Source organism: Balaenoptera ricei, chromosome 4, assembly GCF_028023285.1.
Source record: "Balaenoptera ricei isolate mBalRic1 chromosome 4, mBalRic1.hap2, whole genome shotgun sequence".
In the NCBI taxonomy this organism is placed as follows: Eukaryota; Metazoa; Chordata; class Mammalia; order Artiodactyla; family Balaenopteridae; genus Balaenoptera; species Balaenoptera ricei.
This window is the reverse complement of record NC_082642.1, coordinates 7,075,391-7,099,632: the sequence shown is the minus strand read 5'-3', so window position 1 is coordinate 7,099,632 and position 24,242 is coordinate 7,075,391. Positions and strand designations below refer to the sequence as shown.

The following is a 24,242-nucleotide window of genomic DNA, read 5'->3' as shown; positions in this document are numbered from 1 at the left end:
ATTGAGTGTACTAAAGAAACCACCCATGTCTTGACTATGAGTAAATCTGGTAGTGTTTTTTGGTATCTTGACTTAAGAAAAAACTTGACACTATTAAAAATATTTTTTATTAGCACATATATGGTAAGGCTTGAAATACATACATACATATATATATATATATATATATATATATATGAAAACATGACTTACAAAAATGTTTGACAAGAGTATTTGAAAGATAGGCTAAATGTCTTCCAGCCAGTTAATAGCAGAGAAAGAACTGAGCTTTGATAACTCACAAGCCAGCAACCATATCCCGTATCTGCACATATGAAATTTGTTTTTCAGAAAATATGATGTGTAAATTTTCATTTTATGTGTAATTTCTCACTCATTATTGTAAATTTTAGATTTTCTTTTTATCAAGTCCAGTTGCTTTCTAAGAAAACTGCTTTTCTCTGCTCCTAGGGAATAAAGTGTGTTGCCAGCTGGGGGTATTTGTGTGCATATGTCTTTTCCCAGACATCCTAGATTTTTTTCCCATACCGTTGAACAGGGGAAGTTTCTGGCAACTTATGCCACTATCTAGATTCCCTCTGTAGAGTTTACTTAAACATATTCTAACACCAGAACACTAGGCTCATTAAGTGGCTTAACTAATCTTCATATAAAACATATTTAAGATGTATCTTATATCATCCTCAAAATGCTATCAGAGAAAAATTACATTTTTTGCTGCGATGTACAGAGTTTATATCTGCTTTCCTTTGAAATGCCATGAAATAAATCAGTGGGGGATTTCTTAAGTAATTTTTTGGGTGTCTGCTTATCCTGCTTCTTCAAATCAGAGAAGACTTGACTTTTTCACTACAAACAGGCCTCTAATCCTTTATCAGACTGTGCCTGCTTTTCAGTTGGTCTTTAATGACCCTGTTGAAAAAAATTGCATGATATGCCAACTTAATTCTTGTGTTTAGAAGAAGGAAGATGCCCCTGTGAATTGTCTTGATTGCTTCCTGTTTTCCTTATTGCTATTTAAAGTGCTATATTAACTGACCAGACTATTGATTAAAAATTTAAACCTTCTATTTTGATGGGATAAGATTAAATAATGTATTATTTTTTCTTTGATGGTACAAAAACAAGCATGGAAACTTACATTTTAGTTTTATTATTGTACTAAATTGAATAGTAATGCCTAGAGATGATACTTATTATCGTGGACATGCTTCTTATTCATTTTTCTTTATTATGTAATTGAAGATTACAATATGCATGCACAGACTTTATTTGAAAGGAGGTGGGAATTCACAAAGTATCTGTGCTTTCTTGTGTTATATTTCCCCTTTTGGGTTTGGAAGTTTCTGAGTCACGCTGAGCTCTTAATGGGATATGCAATTTCTTACATAACATTCCTCTAAATGGCTGGCATAGAAAGAAATAAATAATGGGGTCCAGGCATACGTTTACAGCTGACAATAGCAGAGAGAATTCTTTCACATAGAACAGGATTTCTTTTGACTGGCAGCTGTAATGGGTTTCTGTTTGGCTCCGAGTGTAGGGGATTCTGGCAACATGGTAAGGTACAAAACAGACAAAAAACACGAACATGATGCTGAATATATTGCGGCTAGATTTCCTCTTGACCGAGATGGAATTCTTTCTGGACTTAAGGTGGGACTTAAAGATTTTCCTCGTGATAGCAGTGTAGAAAATGACTAAGGAAAGAAACACAATCCAGAAGATGGCTACAAAGATGTAGTTGGAGGCTTTGTGCCACTTGAGGCCCAGTTCATTCTTAAGGTCCATGCATTTAACGCGTGTGGCCTTCCTGGCGCTCCGGTTGGTCAGGATCATGTTGGGAATGGCAAGCAGCAGCGTGAGGCTCCACACCAGCACCGACAGGACTTTGCTGTAGTTCACGGACTGGATGAACGAAGTCAAAAGAGGCTTCACGATTTTATAATATCTGTCAAAGCCGACGAGCCCAAAGAACATTATGCTGACATACATGTTGACATAGAAGAGCACGGCCGAGACCCTGCACACAAACACGTTCAGCTGCCAGGGGCCGAGGCCCGAGTCTCCCAGGATCTTGAAAGGAAAAGTCAGGCTCATCAGGAAGTCACTGACGACAATGTTTTTGAGATAGACGATGAAACTCTTGGAGCTGGGCACGTAGAAGAATATCCACCCGGACACGCCGTTGAGCAGGATCCCGGCCACGAAGACCACGAAGTACAGCACGGGGATGACTTGCTGGATTATGAGGGTGTTCCGGGGGCAGGACCCCTCTGCAGGTGTGGCAGTGGTGGCATTCATCGTTTGGTAACTTCTGAAGGTGAGACCTGGAAGGTGATGTGAAATAGTCACTCAAAGGGCAGTCACGACCTTCGAGTCATTTGCCGAGAAATAAATAAAGGAAAGGGCAAGAACTTGCCATGCCCAGCAAGTTCTTGAAACTAAGTTTTTGCTGTATATATTCCTTAGGTACCTGTCTCTTCCTCCCTTTCACCTTCCCTTCCTTCCTTTTGAAAAGGGAAGAATGGAGTAGACAGATGACAGGAAAGAAAAATTAGAGAAGCAGGACAGTCTGAGAACTGAGGTAATCATGGAGACCAGCGTTTCCCTAAAATGATAAAGGTTCCTGTACAACTCTAAAGTTCCAGGAATACTCATTTAAATATAGTCTCAAAGGTAATAAAGCTATAAAAACAGAGAATCTGTTTCATTTTATTCACAACTCTTTAATATATTAGGTTTAAGAGCTATTGACACAGACCCTACTTTTTAGAAAGCCTACCCTATGTATATTTTAGACATAGGACTATGTCTTACAAGCATACACGTCCAACTATAACTGGTATTTTTGGTATAGGATTATGGGTACCTTTCAAAATTGAGATATTCTGTGGGTTTTTTTCACATTTAAAAACTGATTTGCATTATTTTTATAAATTAGAAAACAAACAAAAATGATAGAAAGACGTTAAACATTCTGAGAAATGCTCCCCAAAGTACATTCTAGATCTGTACTGTCCAAATGGTAGCCACTAGCCATATGTGGCTGTAGAGGTCTTGAAATTGGGGCCAGTCCAGATTGAGATGTGATGGAAAATGCACAATGAATTTTGCAGACTTAGTACGCAGAAAATAATGTAAAATATCTCAATATTTTTAATATTGATTATATGTTGAAATATTTTAGGAATATCCCATTAAATAAAATATATTATTAATCTTAATTTCACTTAATTTTACTTTTTTTAAGAATATGGCTACTGGAAAAATTTTAAATTACATATGTGGCTTGCATCATATTTTTATTGGACGACACTGTCCTAGGTATTACCCAGAGCCTTCTTTTGTTAGAGAATCCTGTATAGTCTTCACTGATGTTGGACATAATGATTTATGGCACAAGGAAGATTAGAACTCTTTTGAAAGATTATTTGATACATCTAAGAAAATGTCTACTGCCCATCTTATCTGTAATGTCAACATCCTGCTTAACCCTTCATCGGTTGGTCCTTGCCCTCAGGATAAAGTCCTAACTCTTTAACCCTGAGCTACCAGAAGTCCCATCTTGGTCTGATCCCTACCAATTCTACCTCCATTGATAAGTTCCTGCTGTTCTGAACCCTTCTTCCTCATGGGTTCCGTGATTTCTCTCACCTTGGACCTTTGCACAAACTTTCATTTGTGTGGAAGACTCTTTCGCTACCTTCTTGGTTGACTAACTTCTCTTTATCCTTGAGGCCTCAGCTTGGATGCCACTTTCTTTAGGAAACTTTGCCCTCCCAAGCCTTGGTTGGGGTGGATTGGGTGTGAGGTCCCTTGTATGTGTGCTCATAGTTCTGTGCCTTTCTTCTGTCATAGCACTTGTCTCTCTAGCTGTTTTTTGTTTCCTCTACTACTGTAAGCTCCTTCAGAGGAGAGAGACCATGTCATTTTTTTTTTTTTTTTTTAACCATTGTATTCCTAGCATTACATTTAGGACATTAGATATTTAAAATATTTGTGAAATAATGAATATGCAATCTGGGAATATAAGACATGAGTCCCTGCTCTTAAGAAATTTACATCTAGTCAGGGATCATGGGAAAGAAAGATTGTGGAGAACAGTGGGTTCCTTGAGGACAGAGAATGTATCTTGTTCATCTTTGTATTTCTGGTGCCAAGCGTGGTGCTTTATACACAGTGAGTGAAGGGCTGTGTCAGTAAAATTAAGGAAGTGTGAGAAAGTAGAATTTGGAAACGTGCAATATGAAATTCAGTCACATTGCAAATAAAAAAAAAAATCACACATGCAAACTTTTTGTGCTGCTTCCCCCAAAAGAATATGTTGCTTCTGTGTACTCTTCCTGCAAGCATATGGCAAAACTAGTTACATTTCTAGCAATTGATTTTGCCTGTCCTTGGGCTTCCTTTGAAAGGAAATCTAATCCCCTGCCCAGTTGGCTCTGATCATAATGGGTTTGTTTGTAGGTCCTCTGTGGCCTGTTTCATATTTTAGATGGTAAGTGAAGGGCCCATGTTTTCTATTTTTAACTGTCCACTGTGGCAAAGAATCTGTGTTTAGTAAATAATTGGTCTTGTCCCCTGATAGTAAGGTGCAGCTTAGTCTAAGAGCCAGTCTCACAGAGCTCAAGGGAATGCTCCCAGGGGTCCCGGTGCTGGGGACACAGCCCCTCAGTCAGTGCGGTGCGGGGATCATGATATGTATTCAGTAATTGTTGGATTCACTGGAGTTTAAAATATAAAATTTTTTAAAAAGCAGATGTTAGTACATTTTAAAGTAGAGAGAAATATTAGCTGTATAATATACAACTAAATACTGAAATAGTGAAGAATTTCCAGAAATGATTTAATGAGTACCAAATTTCTCTCTTTATAGAAAAATTATAGAAGCCACTGTATATAGTAATAGTGAAGAATTTCCCAGAAATGATTTAGTGAGAGCCACCATTTCTTTCCTTTCCTTCTAGAAATCTGTATAAAGACATTTTCTCAGAATCTCGTGACTTTTGTCCTTTTGCACTGCAATATGTCTGAATGTAGCCTGATGCCATGGGTCCACAACTATGCTCTCTGGTTCCTCAGAGTGTCAAGAATCTGAGCATATATGCTTTGCCATGCACCTCATGCCTCCTCCCTTCCTCACTTTGAGGTTGGTGGAAGGGGCTAGCTGACCCAGGTAAACTTCTAGAGCCAGAGTGCCTTCTGAAATGAAATGAGTACTCAAGGCTTGCTTGGGTCTTTCCCTCCAAACGTCTTCTTGCTATTTTGGGCTGTTTTTAAGCAATGGCAGATCAGAGTCTCCGTTTGAGATGTGTTGACTGGGGGAAGAAGCAGGGCATCACTGCTGCTCGCGCTGTTGTCTGGATGGATACAGCAGAGGCCAATTAAAGGGGCATTCTACGTAGGTAACGAGCTAATGGTAAATCCGAGACAATTTTAATGGTAATGTTCACGCTCTTAAGTCTGTTTTTCTTGAGCAGTAGTGTTGATGGCAGGGCACTGTGACCTCCAGGTACATAATTTATCGTATTTGGTCCTGGTGTCTCAGAGTGTGGCAGCCTTTTCTACAGTGATGGATCAAGAGATGTGTGGAAAAGGGGCTATCTTAAGGTATCTGCAGCAAGTGAGGCCAGTTATATATCGAGACCAAACGGCAGGAATACACGTTAGATGAAAAATAGGACAAGCTGATAACAGAGACATGTATCGCTTTGACCTTGTAACACCTGTCCAGTCTCCTCTCCTTGTCTTTAGTATAGAGGTGATTTAATATCCCGATAGAGACCTACTAAAACTGCAAATCAGTTCACAGATGGAGGAAATGGTAACGTACGGATGCTGATTTTATACGGTAACGTAAAAATAAATAAGAACCAAATAAATCAGAAAGAAAGAATGTCTTGATGTGGCCCAGCAACCCTCCATTCCCTGCCCCAGGCTCTCAGCTGATTTACTATTTCTAAGCAGCTTGTCCCAGCCCATCAAAGACAAGAGACAGGCAAAGGGGGAGAAAGAAAGAGGAAAAGCACGTCTGGATGATGATCAACCGAAATAAGGGACATTCTGTGGAGCCAGTTTGTGGAAGTGCAGCCAGCCCTGCCCATGGAAGTTACTTCTGAGATTACCTCTGAATTTCTATAGTGAAAGTGGTCATTATGTTAACCTTGAGGCTTCAGGGAACATAAGCACAGCTCCCTGAATTCTTGAGACTTCATTTAAGAAGGATTTCAAGGGGCTTCCCTGGTGGCGCAGTGGTTAAGAATCTGCCTGCCAATGCAAGGGACACGGGTTCGAGCCCTGGCCTGGGAATATCCCACGTGCTGCGGAGCAACTAAGCCCATGCGCCACAACTACTGAGCCTGAGCTCTACAGCCCGCAAGCCACAACTACTGAGACCACGTGCCACAACTACTGAAGCCTGCGCGCCTAGAGCCCGTGCTCCGCAACAAGAGAAGCCACAACAGTGAGAAGCCTGCACGCCGCAACAAAGAGTAGCCCAGGCTCGCCACAACTAGAGAAACCCCACGCACAGCACCAAAGACCCAACACAGCCAAAAATAATATAAATAAATAAATAAATAAATAAATTTATAAAAAAACAATTAAAAAAAAAAAGAGAAGGATTTCAAGATAAACCATAATGGGGGGGAAAAATATACACATACACACACAAACACACACACACACACACAAAAGAAGAATGTGTGTGTGTGTATGTGTGTATATATATGTATACAGCTGAATCACTTTGCAGTATAGCAGTAATTAACACAACATTGTAAATCAGCTATACTTCAATTAGAAAAAAATATTATAAGGCTTCAGCTTCTCTTAGGTGGAAATCTTCCTTGTTCCACAAATCCAGGTAAAGGAGAATGGAATGACTTGAAACGTTTTAGTCTATATAAACCGTCACTTTGGATCTTTGGTCACATAATGGTGGAATGGATCTATGAGACCAAAAGACAGCCGTTAATGTGTAATAGGAGCCTATGAATTGCTTTCTCTCATCTTTTTTTGCACAGCTAGAATATCAATGGCAAAGTTTCATTTTAATCCAGATAGTGAGTGCTGTTGTTCCTAGTGAAATGTTAGGTCTCAGGGTCAGGCTGCATTAGTATTTTCAGGTTGTAGAGTATTGCATATAACCTCAGGGCTCTCTCTTTGGGCAGAACTTAGTTGATAACAGGGCCAGACAAGGCGATGCTCACTCCAGAAATACATTCATCTTAATAAAAACATGCTGAGTTCATTACTCATCCTCTGTGTAATTACACACAATGACCCATTTTTCTCTGAAAATGGACCACCTTCCACTGTTCTGTGTGCTGTAATTCTACTTTCTCTGAAGAAGAGAAGTTATTCCTTCATAATATTTTGATGAAATTAACAAAGCTCTTGATAATACTAAAGAATTTGTTCACTTACGTTTTAAAATTTTTGTCTAATATGAGGTTTCCTTTCAATGAAGTAATTTAGCCCAGTGAGTGCTTGTCATCTTGAAGTGGCCAAGGTGCTTCTTCGCTAATGATCCTGTATTGTAGGAGAAAAACGAGGATTTAATTAAGTTAAATAAACGCCAGAATGTTTTTATTGAAGAAGTATGTGTGGTAGCAGTGCACTTGCTTTTTAAACACAGCTTGTATAATTGTGAAATATTTCAACATGCGCTTTTGTTGTTGCTTTACTGAACTTCGTTTTGGTTGTCACTATTGACGATTACTGATGTGATATAAACCCTGGTGGGAACCTTATAAACCGTTTACTTGAGAGGATTGCACATGAAGTGTTTTTAGTTATTGGTTTATTTCTCCCCCCCCGCCCCCCACACACACTTTATGGGTTTGGTTCATCAAATCAGCTCATTTAAATTACTGAAGTTAACAATTGACCATTTTGCCAGGAAATCATAGGCAGGCTTTTTTTGTTTTCTGTCTTTTTTTTTTTTTTTTTTTAAACCTTTGTACCATTGACATTCTGGGTTAGATAATTATTTGTCGTGAGGACTGTCCTCTGCATTGTAGGATGTTTAGCAGCATTCTTGGCTTCTATCTATTAGGGGCCAATAGTATCATCTCCCTAAGTTGTGAACAAAATGTCCTCTGGGAGGCCCGATTGCCCCTGGTTGATAACCACTGGTCTGCTTACGCATGGACTTTGCCCAGATAACATCTGAAAGCTATATTGTATGATAGGAAGAGGATAGGTTTGGCAGAATGGTGGTTGGATTTGGTTCTGCCTTGGTCTAGGTTGTCACCTTTCTGAATTCTTTAAGGCAACCCTTCTCAGACTTTAACGCGCATACATATTTCCCAGGGCTCCTGCTAAAATGAAGACTCAAGATTCCATAGGTCTGGAGTTGGGTAAGACTTTACTTAGAGTTTACTCATTATAAATTTCATCATAATAATCTCATCCTTCTAGTCTGGAAATATAAATAGATATTTTATGGAGAACCAGTGGTAAAAAAAAACATATTTACCTAGAATAGCCCTAAAAGGTCATGAAGTTCTCTTTAGAAACAGAACAAAGAGGTTTAGTTCTCTGTGGTGGAATATTATATTTGATCCAGGTCAGTACTGAGCATGTTCTGGTCAGGAATGATATCTTCTAACTTCAGGACAGTGCTTACTCCCGGTGAAGGAAGGAGGAGAAAGGGATGCCATAGGGTGGTTGGACTTTAGCTGTATTTGTGGTATTTCATCTCTTAAATTCTGAAACAATGATGCCTAAATATTACTGTCAATTAACACTGGGCGATTAGGTGTATTGGTGTTAACCAACATTAGTTTCTGTACTTTTGTGTACTTGAAATAGTTCATAATTAGAAAACAAAAATGTATATGGAGGGACTTCCCTGGTGGCGCAGTGGTTAAAGAATCCACCTGCCAGTGCAGGGGACATGGGTTCGAGCCCTGGTCCGGGAAGATCCCACATGCTGCGGAGCAACTAAGCCCATGTGCCACAACTGCTGAGCCTGCGCTCTAGAGCCCGCGAGCCATAACTACTGAAGCCCGCGTACCTAGAGCCCGTGCTCTGCAGCAAAGGAAGCCACCACAATGAGAAGCCTGCGCACCGCAGCGAAGGGTAGCCCCTGGCTCGCCACAACTAGAGAAAGCCCGTGCGCAGCAACGAAGACCTAAGGCAGCCAAAAATAAATAAATAAATTTATTTTAAAAAATTTATTTACCTAGAATAGCCCTAAAATGTCATGAAGTTCTCTTTAGAAACAAAACAAAGAGATTTAGTTCTCTGTGGTGGAATATTATATTTGATCCAGGTCAGTACTGAGCATGTTCTGGTCAGGAATGATATCTTCTAACTTCAGAACAGTGCTTACTCCCGTTGAAGGAAGGAGGAGAAAGGGATGCCATAGGGTGGTTGGACTTTAGCTGTATTTGTGGTATTTCATCTCTTAAATTCTGAAACAATGATGCCTAAATATTACTGTCAATTAACACTGGGCGATTAGGTGTATTGGTGTTAACCAACATTAGTTTCTGTACTTTTGTGTACTTGAAATAGTTCATAATTAGAAAACAAAAATGTATATGGAGGGACTTCCCTGGTGGCGCAGTGGTTAAAGAATCCACCTGCCAATGCAGGGGACGTGGGTTCGAGCCCTGGTCCGGGAAGATCCCACATGCTGCGGAGCAACTAAGCCCGTGCGCCACAACTACTGAGCCTGTGCTCTAGAGCCCACGAGCCACAACTACTGAGTCTGCATGCCACAACTAGTGAAGCCCACGTGCCTAGAGCCCATGCTCTGCAACAAGGGAAGCCACCGCAATGAGACGCCTGCGCACCGCAACGAAGAGTAGCCCTTGGCTCGCCTCAACTAGAGAAAGCCCACGCGCAGCAACGAAGACCCAACACAGCCAAAAATAAATAAATAAATTTATTTTTAAAAATTCAATAAAAAGAATGTATTTGGAGAATGAATTGCTTTCAAATCTCTCTTTAATCAGTACCCACCTGTGATGAGCATTTTCCTTCCTGTTCTTTGTTCAGTTCTTATCTAACGACAGTCTGACAATTCCTTCTCTGTCCTTACAGTCCAAACATCAAAAGCTTTGATCCAAGGTGCCCCAAGATCTTTTCATATGAGATAAATATTTGTTTTCTAGATGATTCTTCTAACAGTAGAATGTAGTATAGATGTGTGTAATCATTGTGTACATTTCTAAACTTACTAAAGCCATTTTCTTATTATTGCTGCTTTTATCTCCCTTGCAGTAATGTGTGACTTTTTTTTTTTTTTTTTCTCTTTGTGGTGCCAGTATGTGATATCCTAGATGGTTTCCAGAACAGTCGTAAGGGTTGAATAGAAGGAGAATTTATATATGGGCTACTTATTCAGTCTTGTGGTCATATTTTATAACATTTTATGTTATTAAATGCTTTATAACATACTTTATATTTTAAAAATATTTTATACTATTGAATAGTATTAATTAATTCTTAAGTCTGTCATCAGGCTTCTGGCCTTTCTTATTCTGTGATCGGTTGAATATTTTAGAATTTTTTGCATCCTCACTCTTGGTCCTGCCTCTCTTTCCCGACATTGTGACTCCTTAGGAGTGGGTCAACAGAGTCCCCTGCTTCTAGGTCATAGACCTGTTCAAGGGGAAGTCACTTTAAGCATGCCAGTTTATTTCATAGAAGGGGGTCAAAGGGGAGGGAGGGAGTGTTGGGCAGAGAGAGCTATCGGGCACATGCACCAAGACACATGAGAGGACAGCACAGCAGGGGGGACATGGATTGCCCAAGCTCTTGAGTACCATGATGGAGCCTTGCCAATCTGTTACTGTTACCACCATTTTGCAGATGAGGAAACTGATGCTGAAAATGGTTAAGTAACTCATCAAAGGCGAATTGGGCAGCTAATATGTGGCCAGACGGTATTCAAATTTATGTCTATTCATCTCCAAGCCAGGTCTCCTCTACTCCTGAGGGAACTCGGGGCAAGCATGTTTTGTTTGTGTTCATGAGTATGTGCATGTATTGCAGGCCCTTCAGCATTTTTCTAGAGTATTGTTTTTAGGAATCACTTATGCAGTATTTTTTTTGAGGGAAGGTGGACATGTGCGTGTGAGTTTGTGAGTATGTCCTTTTTGATCTAGGTGTTAAAGGTCTGCAAGGTGTGGATGCCTTCAGCTTCTCCAGTTAGTCTCTGGGTGCCACTGCATACAGAACCTCTGTAACGGGTAGTGAGTTAGTATGGACGGTAAGCTGATAATGATGCCCAAACCTAGTGTTTTACTTTTAATTCCAACCACTTCCCTTAAAATACTTTTAGCAGAACTCATAGCAAAGTGCAAGACTGGCACCTCCTCGAACCCGGGTCAGTCTTCACATCGTGTGGTGATGCAAGCAGATCACGGGAGCTGGGGGAGGAGGGCGAGGTGTGGCACAGGTGCCAAACTTCTGGGGCCGTGGAAACGGCTACCTATCCTAGCCTCCGTACCAGGAGCTGCATCTGGATTGTCAGGTTAGATTTTGGGGGATTTTGCACCTACAGTCTTTGGTATAGCCCAGGGTTTCTCACCCTTGGCACTATTGACATTTTGTTGAGTTCCAGTTCTTTGTGGGTGAGTGGTCTGGTGCATCGTAAGATGTTTAGCTGCATCCCTGGCCCTATCCACTAGGTGCCAGCAGCACCCATGACTTGAGACAACGAAAAATGTCTCCAGACATTTTTTTTAAATGTTCCCAAGTTGAGAACTACTGAAGTAGCCCCTTAATGGTAGTTGTATTTGGTATCATTTTGATATAGGAATAGAATTTTGTCAGCTCTCTCATTGGTGCTAAACCTTAACTGTATTTTGAGTAACTCAGCAACGATTAAGTAATTCATATGCTTAGGTCTCGGAATGTGAAGTGGGCTTTCTTTACAGCTCTGTTGGAATAATGGGCAGACAGTGCAGTATAATGGTTAAAAGCATGCATGTTGGATGTAGTGGAACTTGGTTAGAAATATGGCTCAATTTCTTAATAGCTGTGATGTTGGAATAGTTGCAGAGTGCCTCCATGTTTCTGTCTTTACATCTCTAAAATGAGAGGGTAGTAGTTGCTACCTCATAGGGTTTCTATTCTTATAAGAATCAAATACCTGGTGCCTGGCAGTGTATGACTCAGAGGAAACGTTGGGGGTTCAGGGAGTGACTCAGCTGACAATAGGCGAATCGGAGGTCTCTGGGACTCTCAGCCGGCCAGGACTTCCCCTGGGTCAGGCTCCCACGGTGTGCCCTACCTCCCCACATTTATTTGAGGTTGATGTTCTTGTGCACTGACACGCAGGGCTGCAGTGTGCTCCAAACCTCCTCTGGAGTCTGGCCCAGCAGTGCTTGCCTGGGGGAAGCTGGGGGAAGGCTGTTCTTATGGTCCCCGGGTTCTCGTCACAGGAAGCGGCACTCAGCAGTAGGGAGTACGAGTGAAGTCCAGAGCATTTCATGAACTTACTTGGCAGTCCACACAGGCCTGCATTTTTGATGCGAGTGATGTAAAGCTGTGAAACTCCTGTCTTCAGAGTTTTGGGAACTGATTCCTTTCTCTATCTGGAATTAGATTGAGCTGTTAGGATTCCTGACTTATTTTTTTTCCAGCCTGTTCTTCTGCAGCATTGTTTTGGAATATGTGGTTCTATTCCCTGGGGTGAGGCAAAGAAATGAACCTCTGACCTCTTTTTGCTTTACTGAGACCGTGTTTGCGTTTCTCAATCAGGCGTGCAGTACTCAGATCTTCAGATCTTGGGGCTTAGGGCCTTAACGCATATCCCTTTGCCAGGGGGCTGGGGAACAGATTTTCATTTGTGAGGACCCAACAACTTTACTTAGCTAAATATCAACCAGGTATATGTTTGTTCAAGATTCAGGCTTGCATATTCCAAAGGAAAAGAATATAAATATCCAGGACTTTAGATGGGAGTGGAAATACTACAGAGAAGTGATTCTCATACACTTTAAGGCCTAAAATTTATGTACTTCCTACCTGTTGGAGGAATCAGTAACCTTTGATGCAATAAAATATATTGTTACACTCACTTATGAATTGGGAACTTCTTTAAATGAGTTTGTATTTTATTAAACACAGCATATGACAATGAAGCAACTACATTCATTTCAAAATGAGTAGGACTTAAATGTGAAAGATGCATTTTTATGCAGCTTAAAGATGGTGCTCAGAGTTCGTATGGAAAGAAAGACCTTTGCTTTCTATGAGTCCGAGGCCCATCCCAATGGGATCCATTGTTGAATGTAAGTGTCCTCTTTAAATCAATCCATTGGTGATTGTTTCACTTTTCATATGGATTTCAATATGAGTCAGTCATATATGTTTTGAGAATGCTATCTTACATCTTGCCATGCCCTATGGAGGAGCTATTAGATGCCATTTCATTATTGCCTCAGAGGTAATGTCCGAATGTACAGAATCTGATAATAAGAAGTGCTCCTTTCCATCTGTACCATGAATTGAATTTCATGCTCATGACCTGCTTGGACCAGGACCAGCTTTATTTTACTCCATGGTGGTTTTTTTTTTTTTTTCTTTGTTTAATTGCAGCCTGCACTGACTTCCTTTCTAATCTTTCTTCGTACATTGTTGCTTTCCTCTTTTGTATTTTCAGGCTCTCTCTCAGTCTAGAGGCTACTTTCCTTCAAGGTATAAACCTCCACATGTTCTCAATAAAATTTGTAGGTCTTGAAGTTGTGATACCCTAATAGCTATAAACTTGCTCAAGCCATTTCCAACTTTAAATAACAAAAGTAAAAATCTTCTGTAGGTGGAAAAGTAGCAATCCCCAGTATCAATGAGATTATCTTGTTTCTAAGTATCACTACCCACTAACAGGGACCAGGGCTCCTTGGGGAAATGACCGATTTCAAATCAGGCACAGGGAAAGGTGAGTTGATACCTTGCAGGCAAAAAGCAAGGAGGTGCTCAGACCAATGAGGAAATGTTAAGGGGGGAAAAAAACAAAAAAAGGACATGGGAGCTGACTTGGTGGCACTTCTAAATTCAACAGTTTGGATATCAATAAGAAGGACAGTAATAGATGAAAATACTTTTAAAAACAAACCAAATTCAAGAGTTGATAGTGATATTAAAAATACAGATGAAAAAGGGAGGATGAAGACAGGGACAAGCTCTTCTTTGTAGAAGAATGTCAGCTAGAAAAGGTAGAAGGAGGGCTTCCCTGGTGGCGCAGTGGTTGAGAATCTGCCTGCTAATGCAGGGGACACGGGTTCGAGCCCTGGCCTGGGAGGATCCCACATGCCGCGGAGCAACTAGGCCCGTGAGCCACAACTACTGAGCCTGCGCGTCTGGAGCCTGTGCTCCGCAACGAGAGGCCACGATAGAGAGAGGCCCGCACACCGCGATTGAAGAGTGGCCCCCGCTTGCCGCAACTAGAGAAAGCCCTCGCACAGAAACGAAGACCCAACATAGCCAAAATAAATAAATAAATTAATTAATTAATTAAAAAAAAAAAAGAAAAGGTAGAAGGAATGATAGAATTAGAAAGTCAACAGTTTTCAACCTCAGTGTAATAATTGATTCAGGCAACAGTCTTCAGTGTTTGTGAAAAGTCTCTTAGCGAAAGATTGTAGGAGAACAGGATGTTCCAATCTAAAAGCATCACTCACAGATCATTTAGAATAACAAAGAAAAAAAGGGTACCTTTTCATCTGACAGTCACTGAATGATTGAACTTACCAAAAACGGGATAATTCGATATTTTGCCTCTCAATATGACTCAGTTAGATGTACACAACCTACCTTGTCGAAAAGCTAATCATGGATAAACAATTGGACAAATTCAGAACATGGATCATTCTATAAAACAACAACCCAGACTCTGTAAATAAATCAATGTCATGAAAAGCAAACAAACATGATGGGGTGGGAGGGAGCAGTTCTAGATCAAAAGAGGCCAAAGAGAAATAATGTGCTGTGTGAGCTGTGATCGGTGACTGGGGGCAGTGGAGGGTAGCACTATAGAAATTATTTTAGGACGCTTGTGTGAATCTGAATACAGACTGTATATTAGATGGTGTTATTGAATTGTCTTAATTTTTCTAGGTATGGTAATGGCGTGGTTAAGTAGGAGAATATTCTTAATCTTCAGAGATGCATATTGAAGTATTTAGGAGGGAAGGGTCATGGTTTTGTGCAACTTATATTCAAAATGGTTTAGTAAAAGAAATGTGTGTATATATGTGTGTATACATGTACTTTTCTGCTGGTATATATAACTATATATATATACACGTGTATATATATGCATACGTATATGTATGTACTGTATGTGTGTGTATTCGTTTTGAGGGAAGGGTCCCTAGCTCAGTGCCTGGCACATAGCAAATGCATAACAGTCCCTTAGACTTCTCTGCTACCCTCCTTACCTTTTCTTCTTAGTCACCTCTGGGAGCTTCTCTGCCTGTCCTTAAATTGGTGTTTCTTATTCTATTCCTGGCCATCTTTTCTCATTCTCCCCATTCTTCTAAGCCAAAATAATCTTTGTTAAGAACATTGCTTAAAACTGTCATCTATAAGACAGACTTTTCCTTTCATCTATCACTTATGCTTTTGGCTCCTATTATCAGGATAATGTTCTTGGTGTTGGGAATCCTGCCCTTTTAGAGCCCAGAGTCTGGTGGTTCTGGCCTCTGAGCAGCCTCTTCTCCCCGCTCCGCCCTGAGCACCTCCATTTCCTGCAGCCCTGGGTCTCCCACAGCCCCGGACGTTGCAGATCCTGGCTGCTTCACCTCCAGAGCTCCCACTGTGTCTTGTCATCTCTTTCGGTCTCATCACATTGTACGGCAATAACTGCCATTCGTTGAGAACTTTACCTGGTACCAGACACAGGCAATGGTAATTGCTTTTAAAAATACCTTTTCTTTTTAATGGAATATTTGACACTTTGCAAAGAATTTATGCAGAGAAACTAAAGCACAACAAAAAGAACACAGCGCTGACTTGAGAGCCGGAACCTCACCAGTACTCAGGCTTTTCCCTCCTCACTCCTCCCTGGGCTGTGCCTTCCTCCACTGAGAGGGAATCCTGACCTGAATTTTGTGTTTCTTATTTCCTGCCTTTAAACATAAATGATTTTAAATCTATATGAACATAGGTTCCATTATAAAAATTGTTCATGGTGCATGGTGTATGTAGTGTTCCAGGACTTTTTTTTATCCCCAGCTCAGCATTATGTTTCTAAAGGAATTGGAAACTTTGGAAAAGGAATTGGAAATAGTTGGAAAAGATGAAGGTTCACTCACCCTATAGCTGAGCATTTTAATTCCTAAGTATATGCCCTAGAAGTCTCTCTTCCAGAAGCATACCAAGTATGTATGAGAATATCCATGTACAAGGATGCTCATAGAAATACTGTAATGGCAAAAATGTAGAAATAGCTCAACTGATTACTGACAGGAAAAAGGGTTAAAAAAATTTAGTGAACTTTTGTGCAGCACTGAAAATGAACGAACTACCGCTATGCACTTTAAAATCCTCCAGTAGACCTGATAAGACAGAAGTAATCTCATATTATAGTTAAGGAAACTGAAATCTAGACAGCTTGAGTAACTTGTCCAAGGTGTAAGAACTAGTGTATTGTAGAACTGAGATGTGGGTCCAGGTCAGTGTCATTCTAAAGCCTTAACTACGAGGGAATATTGTTTCCTGTTGACAAGTCTTATTTTTATTAGCTTGTCTGTTCTACTGCATGGAGAGAGAGCTTTGTATTTTCATCTAGCTCAGCAAATAATTCATAGTAGAAGTTGTATGAATTTCTGATGAATGATCTAAAACATTGTTATTTTACATAGGACGAAAGCTGTGTAAGGGAGCTTAGTGGCTTGAACAAGTTCTGAGATGGTAACCAGAGCACCTACAATCGAAACCCAACTCTTTTCAAGCCCCGAGTGGCTGTAGCATCTTACCTGAATGTTCTTACCTTGGTTACATGCCTCCCCTCTAGTAGGTGGCTAGGAGAGGCCTGGCAGATATAATGTCAGCATAACTTGGATTATTACTACCCCACGTTCCTTATCCAGGGGCCACAGTTGCTCTCCAGGGCCAACAGAGGCCTCTCGTCAGCTGTGTGGCTTTTTTACCTATAATATGAATCTGCCCAGCCTGCAGCAGCAAAAGTGCCAGCGAGCTTTCTTCTGTCTCTCGAATGTCCCTGACATGGTCAGCCTGTGGGAAAGTGCAGGTATGTTTGTGTGTATGGGGTAGGGGTGTAGAGAAGGCAAAGTAGCAGATATGTGTTGCCTTTGGCAAGTAAGCCAGTACGTGTCACAAAACATTATTGCGCTGCTTAGTTTTTTGGCCCAGTGAAACAAAAATTGAAAAGCAAAGCAAAACTTAACTGCCTAGCTATCCCCTTGAGCTTTTCCTTGCCTGCCATCCAGCGCTGGACAAAGCTCTGAGCAGGTACATGCTTTTTCTCTGTCCCAGATAAATCGTGAAAGGCTTCTGTTCCTTTGTAAACTGGCGGGGGCTCTTGGCAAAGGTCTACAAGCATGACCAACCAGGTTTTGTCAAGCAGTGCGTAGGAGTAGTAGGAATACCCAGGTGAATTTGCTTTCACGCTGTCACCACGGGGATGTTGACGCCCACTTCTAGAAAGGTGAACCTCACTGGGGCAGAGGTTGTCAGAGCCCTGGCCTCTGTCTGTGGCGTTGTCTGTCTCTAGCATCTTACCGTGGCTGCCTCATATTGGTCTCTGTTCAAGCGTCACCTTCTCAGGGAGGCCTTCCCAGTTTACGGCACCTGACACAGCCAGGCGCCTAGCCAGCGCTCTACAGCCTCTCACCATGTTTTGTTTTCTTCAGAGTGGTCTTCGTTATTTAAAGTAGTATTTATTTTTCAATTTATTTCCTCCATCATCCCTCTCCCCCCGACCCCCCCAATCCTACTACGCCATGAAGGTAACCTTCATGAGAACAGAACTTATTTCTCTTGTTCACTGTTAAATTAGTGCCTGGCATATAGTAGATGTTCAATAGATAGTTATTGAATTTATGAATGAATCTATCTGTACAACTTTGGTCAAATTAAGGACTTGATTTACTTAACTGTCAAATGATGAGTCTCTTCAGGACCTCAGAGTTTTACAGTTTCTATGTGCGTAACAGGTTAAAATGTGTAGATATCTTTTAAAATCGTTGGTGCATAAAATTGGATTCACCATAGTCTTATAAAACCATATGGCATATTCCTATCACGCAAGGTTCATGCAAGCTTGACTCTATTTTGTTATTCTTAATTACGTTAATAATTTCCCTCAAACTCAATAACCAAAACAAAAGCCAAGACTTTGACAATTATAAGCTGCATGTAACTGAATTCTCTTTCTTCCCACATGCCGGCTCTCTGGCCACCATGCACCCTGAGCCCCATTTTTTTCATTCTCTCGCGGTTTTGTTTTAAACTGTTTGGTTACATCTGTATGTATTCCTAAAAGTGTGTTGTATGTATATGTGTGTATGAAATTGTGATTTTAAAAGAAACATATGTAATCATTTAGTGATTTAGATCGTTTAGATTTAGATACCACATGTTGTCCGTGCTGATGAGCATTGTTGCCGTAATTCATGTGTTTTGGTGACTGTAAACGTTCCATCGTCTGAGCATGCCACGGTTCATTCATTCAATTTCCTATGTTTGGGATGTTTCCAGGTTTTTGCCCTTCTGAACCATGCCAAGGTATATATCCTTGATGAACATGTGAAAGAGTGTCTTGTGTGTATAAATAGAGGATTTAAATTGCTGGATCATAGGTATATGAATGTTAAACTATAGGAAATAATGCCAAACTATTTTCCAAAGTGGTTGCAAATCCTCTGTGGATACACATCTTCTTCAACGTTTCCTATTCTCGGATATAAAATTTTTTGCTTATGAAATGTTACTACATTGTGGTCCTGATTTACATTTCCACGATCACAGTGATATGGGCATCTCTTCATATGATAATTGGTTATTTCCATGAAATGTCTAGTCATATCTATTGCTCATTTTTCTTTTGGGTTGTTTGTACTATTATTGATTTGTAGAAATCCTTCAAATATTGTTGATACCTGCTTTGTTGGGTATATGTATGGTGAATAGCATCTCCCAGATTGTAACTTGTCCGTTTTCCTTTAAAAGTATATTTTGATAAACAAAAGTTACCAATTTTAGTATATTCAAATTATCAATTTTTTTCCCCAAATTAGTGCTTTTTTGTATCAAAAGAAAATTTTCCTATGTCAAAGTCTAAGGTAACGGTTCTTACAATATGGTCTGTGGAACCATGGAGTCCTTGACACTCTTTAAGGGGGCCATGAGGTCAGCCCATTTTCAAAAGAATACTAACATGTTGTTTGCCTTTTTCACTCACTGTGCTGACATCTGTAGTAATGGTGCAAAAGCCAAAATGTGTAAAACAAACCTGCTGGTACTTCAGCACAAATGAAGGCCATGTACCCACCTGTCTGTCCTGTAGTCATTGCCTACCTTACGTCCATGCAATCTTAGTAAACCAACAAAAAAACAACACCACAAAAAATAAAAAGCTAAGTTAACTTTACAGTGACTGTGTTGAAGTAATACATATTGTCCATTTGATTAAAGCGTGTGTCTTAAATATTTCACGTGACATTATAGGAATGGTTCACAAAGCACTTCTGCTGTGTATGATGGTTGTCTAGAGGAACAACACTTGAGTAAGTTGCGAGTTGAATTAGCTGCTTTCTTTATGGAATGCCATTTTTACTGGAACGAATGATACATAAACTATAGCAGTTCATACTTGAGTATTTGGCAGACATTTTCTCAAAATTGAATGAACTGAGCCTTCAAGTCAAGGAAAACAAATAGCATTACTTTCCAGTACTTAGAATGAAATCAGTGCCACTATTAATACTATTTTTTGATACTATATAATGAAAAGTATCTATACGTCAAAATTCTGGATGCATGTACCTCTCCAAATGACCAAGGATTATATGGTATAAAATCTAGCAGGGGTAAAAGATTTCTTCCAAGACCAAGTTACGCTAAAGGATTTTAATGTAACAGAAATATTCATTGATATGAATTTAGTTTCTACTTTGCAAACAGCCTTTAAGAAACTGCCACTGTTTGAGTTTTGGTGTGGTACCAAAGAAGAAAATCCAGAAGGCTACTAAAATACTTCTTCCTTGTCCTGTTATGTATCTGTGTGAGACTAGATTTTCTTCTGTTTACTTTAACTAAAAATACATTTTGAAACTGATCCAATGCAGAAGTGGATATGAGAATTTAACTGTCTTAGGCCAGATGTTAAAGAGATAAGCAAAAATGTAGGATAATGCCACTTTTCTAACTAAAACTTTTGGGGGGAAATATAATTATTTTTCACAGAAATGTGTTATTCATGTTAACATTTGATGCTATTTTTAAAGCGAATTAAAAATAAATATTTTATGAATTTCAGAATTTAAATTTCTAATATAGTACAGATTGCTAGGTATAACAACATAAAAGCTCTTTGGGCTTCTCGGTAGTGTTCAAGTGATCATGAGTCCAGAAGTTTGACAATTCTTGGCTAGAATATATTTTGCTCTATTTTCTAATAAGGTTTTTTGGGGGTTAGTTTGCTTATTTTAATATGTCAGCTCTTAATCCATCCAATATGTGGCCTGTCTGTAAATACAAAAAAAAAAAAAAAAAGAAGAAGACACCAGACCTTTATGAAGAGTGATTAAATGAAAAATGTGCATAACTTCCATCTCTCACTGTAACTCCTACACATCAGATATCTTTCATTTCTTTCTTTTTTAAGGTTTTTGGTAAGGTTGTCTATTTGGTTATCCATCCATCCACCAAACATATGAATTAAGCAAATAATACCTCTCATGTCTTCCTCTCACCCCTTTCTGTATGGGACCACGACCTGTGGGGCTCATGGGCCCTGACCCAGATCTCCACACTCCCTAGCTGTCAGGCCTACTGTTCTGGCCTGGAGGGACCGGCCTCTTTGTTTACAGTGGTCACTGATGGTTAGTTGGCACTCAGTAGACGTGTTGACAGGTACTCACTACTTGGGTACTGACATGGTGCCCAGTTTTCTGTTGGAATGACAGGAGGTAAATTGGGAGAAGTATTCATTTCCCCTTATTTTATGAGTTCTTATTTGGCTCCATGAGTGTCAGAATCAACTCAAGAAATTTCCTGTGGGATTTGGGATTTTACTCTTGCCAGTACTACCTCTAACTTAATAAGTTACTAGCAAGGAAGAGGGAGGAGTTCCATCTTTATTGAGTAACTCTTAAGGTGCTGGGTATTAGCATGTCTCAGTTAATATCTTAGTAGCTCTTTGGGGTGACAGATGGAACAGAGGTAGATCAAAGAGGCAAAGGAGCTAAAAAACAAAACAAAATGTAGCTCAAGCTCACAGTAGATTCAAATTCAGCTGTTTGTCTGCAGAGTGCCTGCTTTTTCGACCAGGTAAAATTACCTCTCTGAAAACTTGAGTCCCAATAATATTGACCGTTTCATACAATGTGATTATTGCCATTATTGTGTAAATACCTAGTTAAGGGGCAGAGCAGTCCTGCATACTTTTGCATCTCCAGCTTTTATTTGTGTATAAATCACAATTTTTATTGGACACATTTATCTCCTTAGATCAGAGACAAGATGGGGTAGGTGAAAGGGCATTGGATTTGAGGCCAGATGACTTTTTCCTTTAAATTCAATCCTTGGTCTTTATTAGCTGTGTTATCCTATTTGAATCACTGAACCTCTCTGGACCCCAGTTTCCTAATCAGTAAAACAGAGCCAATGATAGAAGTTCTTTCCCAGTGTAATTTGGCTGCTGAAAACACCCAGTTTTGATAACAGAATCTGTGCAAAGGCTTTAAAAGCAGAGGAGTACATATGGGGATAATTAGACGTACTAGGTCTCGCTAGCATATAAAAATTATGTAAATTATTATTATTGCTGTTTCCCTCACCCTTCAACTTCTGGGGCTACCTTTTAAGACTATTTTCTTTTTTATTAGGATGAGTCATAAAATTGCTGATATTTGACTATTTTTTATCTGCAGAAAATGTCCATTTCATACGGTTAGGTTAATGCTGATACATTTAAAATAGTTTTTAGTAAACTTACACATGAACAGTTAAAGTAAAATCTATATAGTTGTACCAGAGGGCATAGGGCAAAAAGTAAAGAAGGCTAGATCTTGGTTATGTTTTACAAACCAAACTTTTACTCTGGATATTTCTTTCTCACGCTATCTGATGGCACATGTGAATCCCTAGTAGCCAGTGAAATGTTTTGTGTTGAAGAAGCACTGAAGGCCATGAAGCATCTTCCCCAGAATGGGTGGGTCTGATATCGAGAGCTGGCCCGAATGGAGGAAAGGAGTTAGTTGCAAATGCCAGTCTCTTCATTTTAATTATGTTAAGTGTGAGATCTACGTAAATGTCTAAATGTCTATACTGTGTATAAATAGATAGATTTTCTCCTGTGAATGCTTTCTTTAAGCGGGGAGAACTGGCAGGGAAGTGGTAGGTATAAAAATGAATGAGAGAAGACTTAAGAGGTTGCCGTTTCTCCATTTAGAGAGTAATTTATTAAGAAGGACGTCACAACTTATAACAAATACTAAATTTAGTGATTTTTAAAATTTTCGTTGGCAGAGGGGGGGAGCTGTTTGTCGTTGGTCAATTATTCTCTAAACCTCCGCCTTCTTTCAGTTGCAATGTTCTTACAATTTCTCCAGTAAATGGGGCTCTTTAAAGAAAGATATTTTCTTTTTGGCTGGGAAATAAACTGGAACGGATTCTAAGCACAAATTAAGTTTTAAAATTATCTATTAGTTTAGCACAAATTAGGTTTTAAAATTATCTATTAGTTTAGGTTCTATGGAATTTACTACTCAAATTTCTAGAAAAACAAGCAGTAGAAGTTCCACAGGTTACGTACCTCGTCCCTGCCATCCACAAATTAAACTAAAAATGCTACCAATGATTGATATTTAAGTGTTATGTGAAATCTCAGAGGAAGAAATCAGAAGTTAAGAATCAAGGACATGAAAATCAAAACTTACAAGACATTAATAAAAGCTAGAACAGCACCTATGAGGCTTCTTTAATTCCTGTTTTCTCCTTTGAAAATCAATTGTGACTCACCGTGAAATCCACACCAGTAGCCCGGGCATTTACCGTTTCAGAGAAGATTTAAAATGCTTCCTCGCATGAAGTGTTTCACTTTGGTTTCAGTTTTTAGTGAGGTTGTGTCCTTTTGTGCTCTTAAACCAAACCTTCTGTTTTTCCCTCCAGCATTTTAGTTCTTTATGGGACTCCCTCAGCTCTGAGGGATTACATCATAACCCAGCTGTATTTGTGCCCTTCACCATATATCCAAAACTGATTTTAACTCACTAGCCACATACAACACTGTCTTATATTTTACAAGCAATGACATTACGAATTGTTTAAACTAGGAATTTCCGAAAGCCTATGCATGAACTCATGAAAGAAAATTGTGCTTCATGAAATTAAAAAGAACATTTACAGAGAAAAGTTAATTGGACTTAGTTTAGTGTTGAACCTGGAAAAGTCAAATCTCACCTGCAAATCTGTCACTCTGTTCATTCAAAAAAAGAATTTAGGACATTATGAGCACAACAAGCCGTCTTACAATGGAATCACATATATTTATTCTTTAAATAAACCCAGCATTGGATGGGCTTTTCTTACTTACCAATTTATCCAGTCTTTTATGGTCTCTGAAGGCAAGATTGGATCAGCCACTGAGTGTAACATCTGATGTTGAGGGAAATCTACTTTGCTTTCTGCCTGGACTGCTGGTGTTGACCAGTGGGAAATGCTGCATTAGCTCTCAAACCAAAACATTTAAAGTGCTCCATGAAATGCTGACATCTCGCCAAAGGCTTGAATGTCAAGTACCACAGATGTCCAATCCTCTTTGGAGCCCAGCTGTACTCTGTGCTTCTGTGAGTTGAATCTGATTTGTGCTTAGGGTGACAAACGATCCAGACTTGACCAAATAGTAGCTGGTATGAAACTGGGTACTGAGAGAGAGGAGAGAGCGACCCGGTAAGCGAGAGCTCCAGCCAGCAGGAGGCTGGATCTTTCCCATGCCTGCCCATGACCTCTGCCTGTGACGCTGTTGTAAGAATAGCTTCTGTACTTATTGGGAAGTATTTTCAAGTTGTAGTTCACACGGCTTCACC

The 24,242-nt window shown here is 39.8% G+C and overlaps 2 protein-coding genes across 4 annotated transcripts in view; one reads left to right on the top strand and one right to left on the bottom strand.

Moving 5' to 3' along the window:
* MED12L (mediator complex subunit 12L) overlaps positions 1-24,242 on the top strand; it is a 317,527-nt gene that overhangs the window by 115,130 nt on the left and 178,155 nt on the right. The window lies entirely within an intron of this gene.
* Positions 170-24,111, bottom strand: P2RY14 (purinergic receptor P2Y14). 3 transcript variants are annotated; one of them, XM_059921859.1, is made up of 3 exons: positions 23,750-24,111; positions 7,432-7,536; positions 170-2,330 (listed from the first exon to the last, which is right to left on the bottom strand). In XM_059921859.1, exon 3 carries the CDS (start codon positions 2,302-2,304, stop codon positions 1,291-1,293), a length of 1,014 nt encoding a protein of 337 aa, XP_059777842.1. In that variant the 5' UTR covers positions 2,305-2,330; positions 7,432-7,536; positions 23,750-24,111; the 3' UTR covers positions 170-1,290. The 3 variants fall into 3 exon arrangements, with proteins under 3 accessions (XP_059777842.1, XP_059777843.1, XP_059777844.1); XM_059921860.1 differs by lacking the exon at positions 23,750-24,111 and adding an exon at positions 23,176-23,230; XM_059921861.1 differs by lacking the exon at positions 23,750-24,111 and adding an exon at positions 12,466-12,501.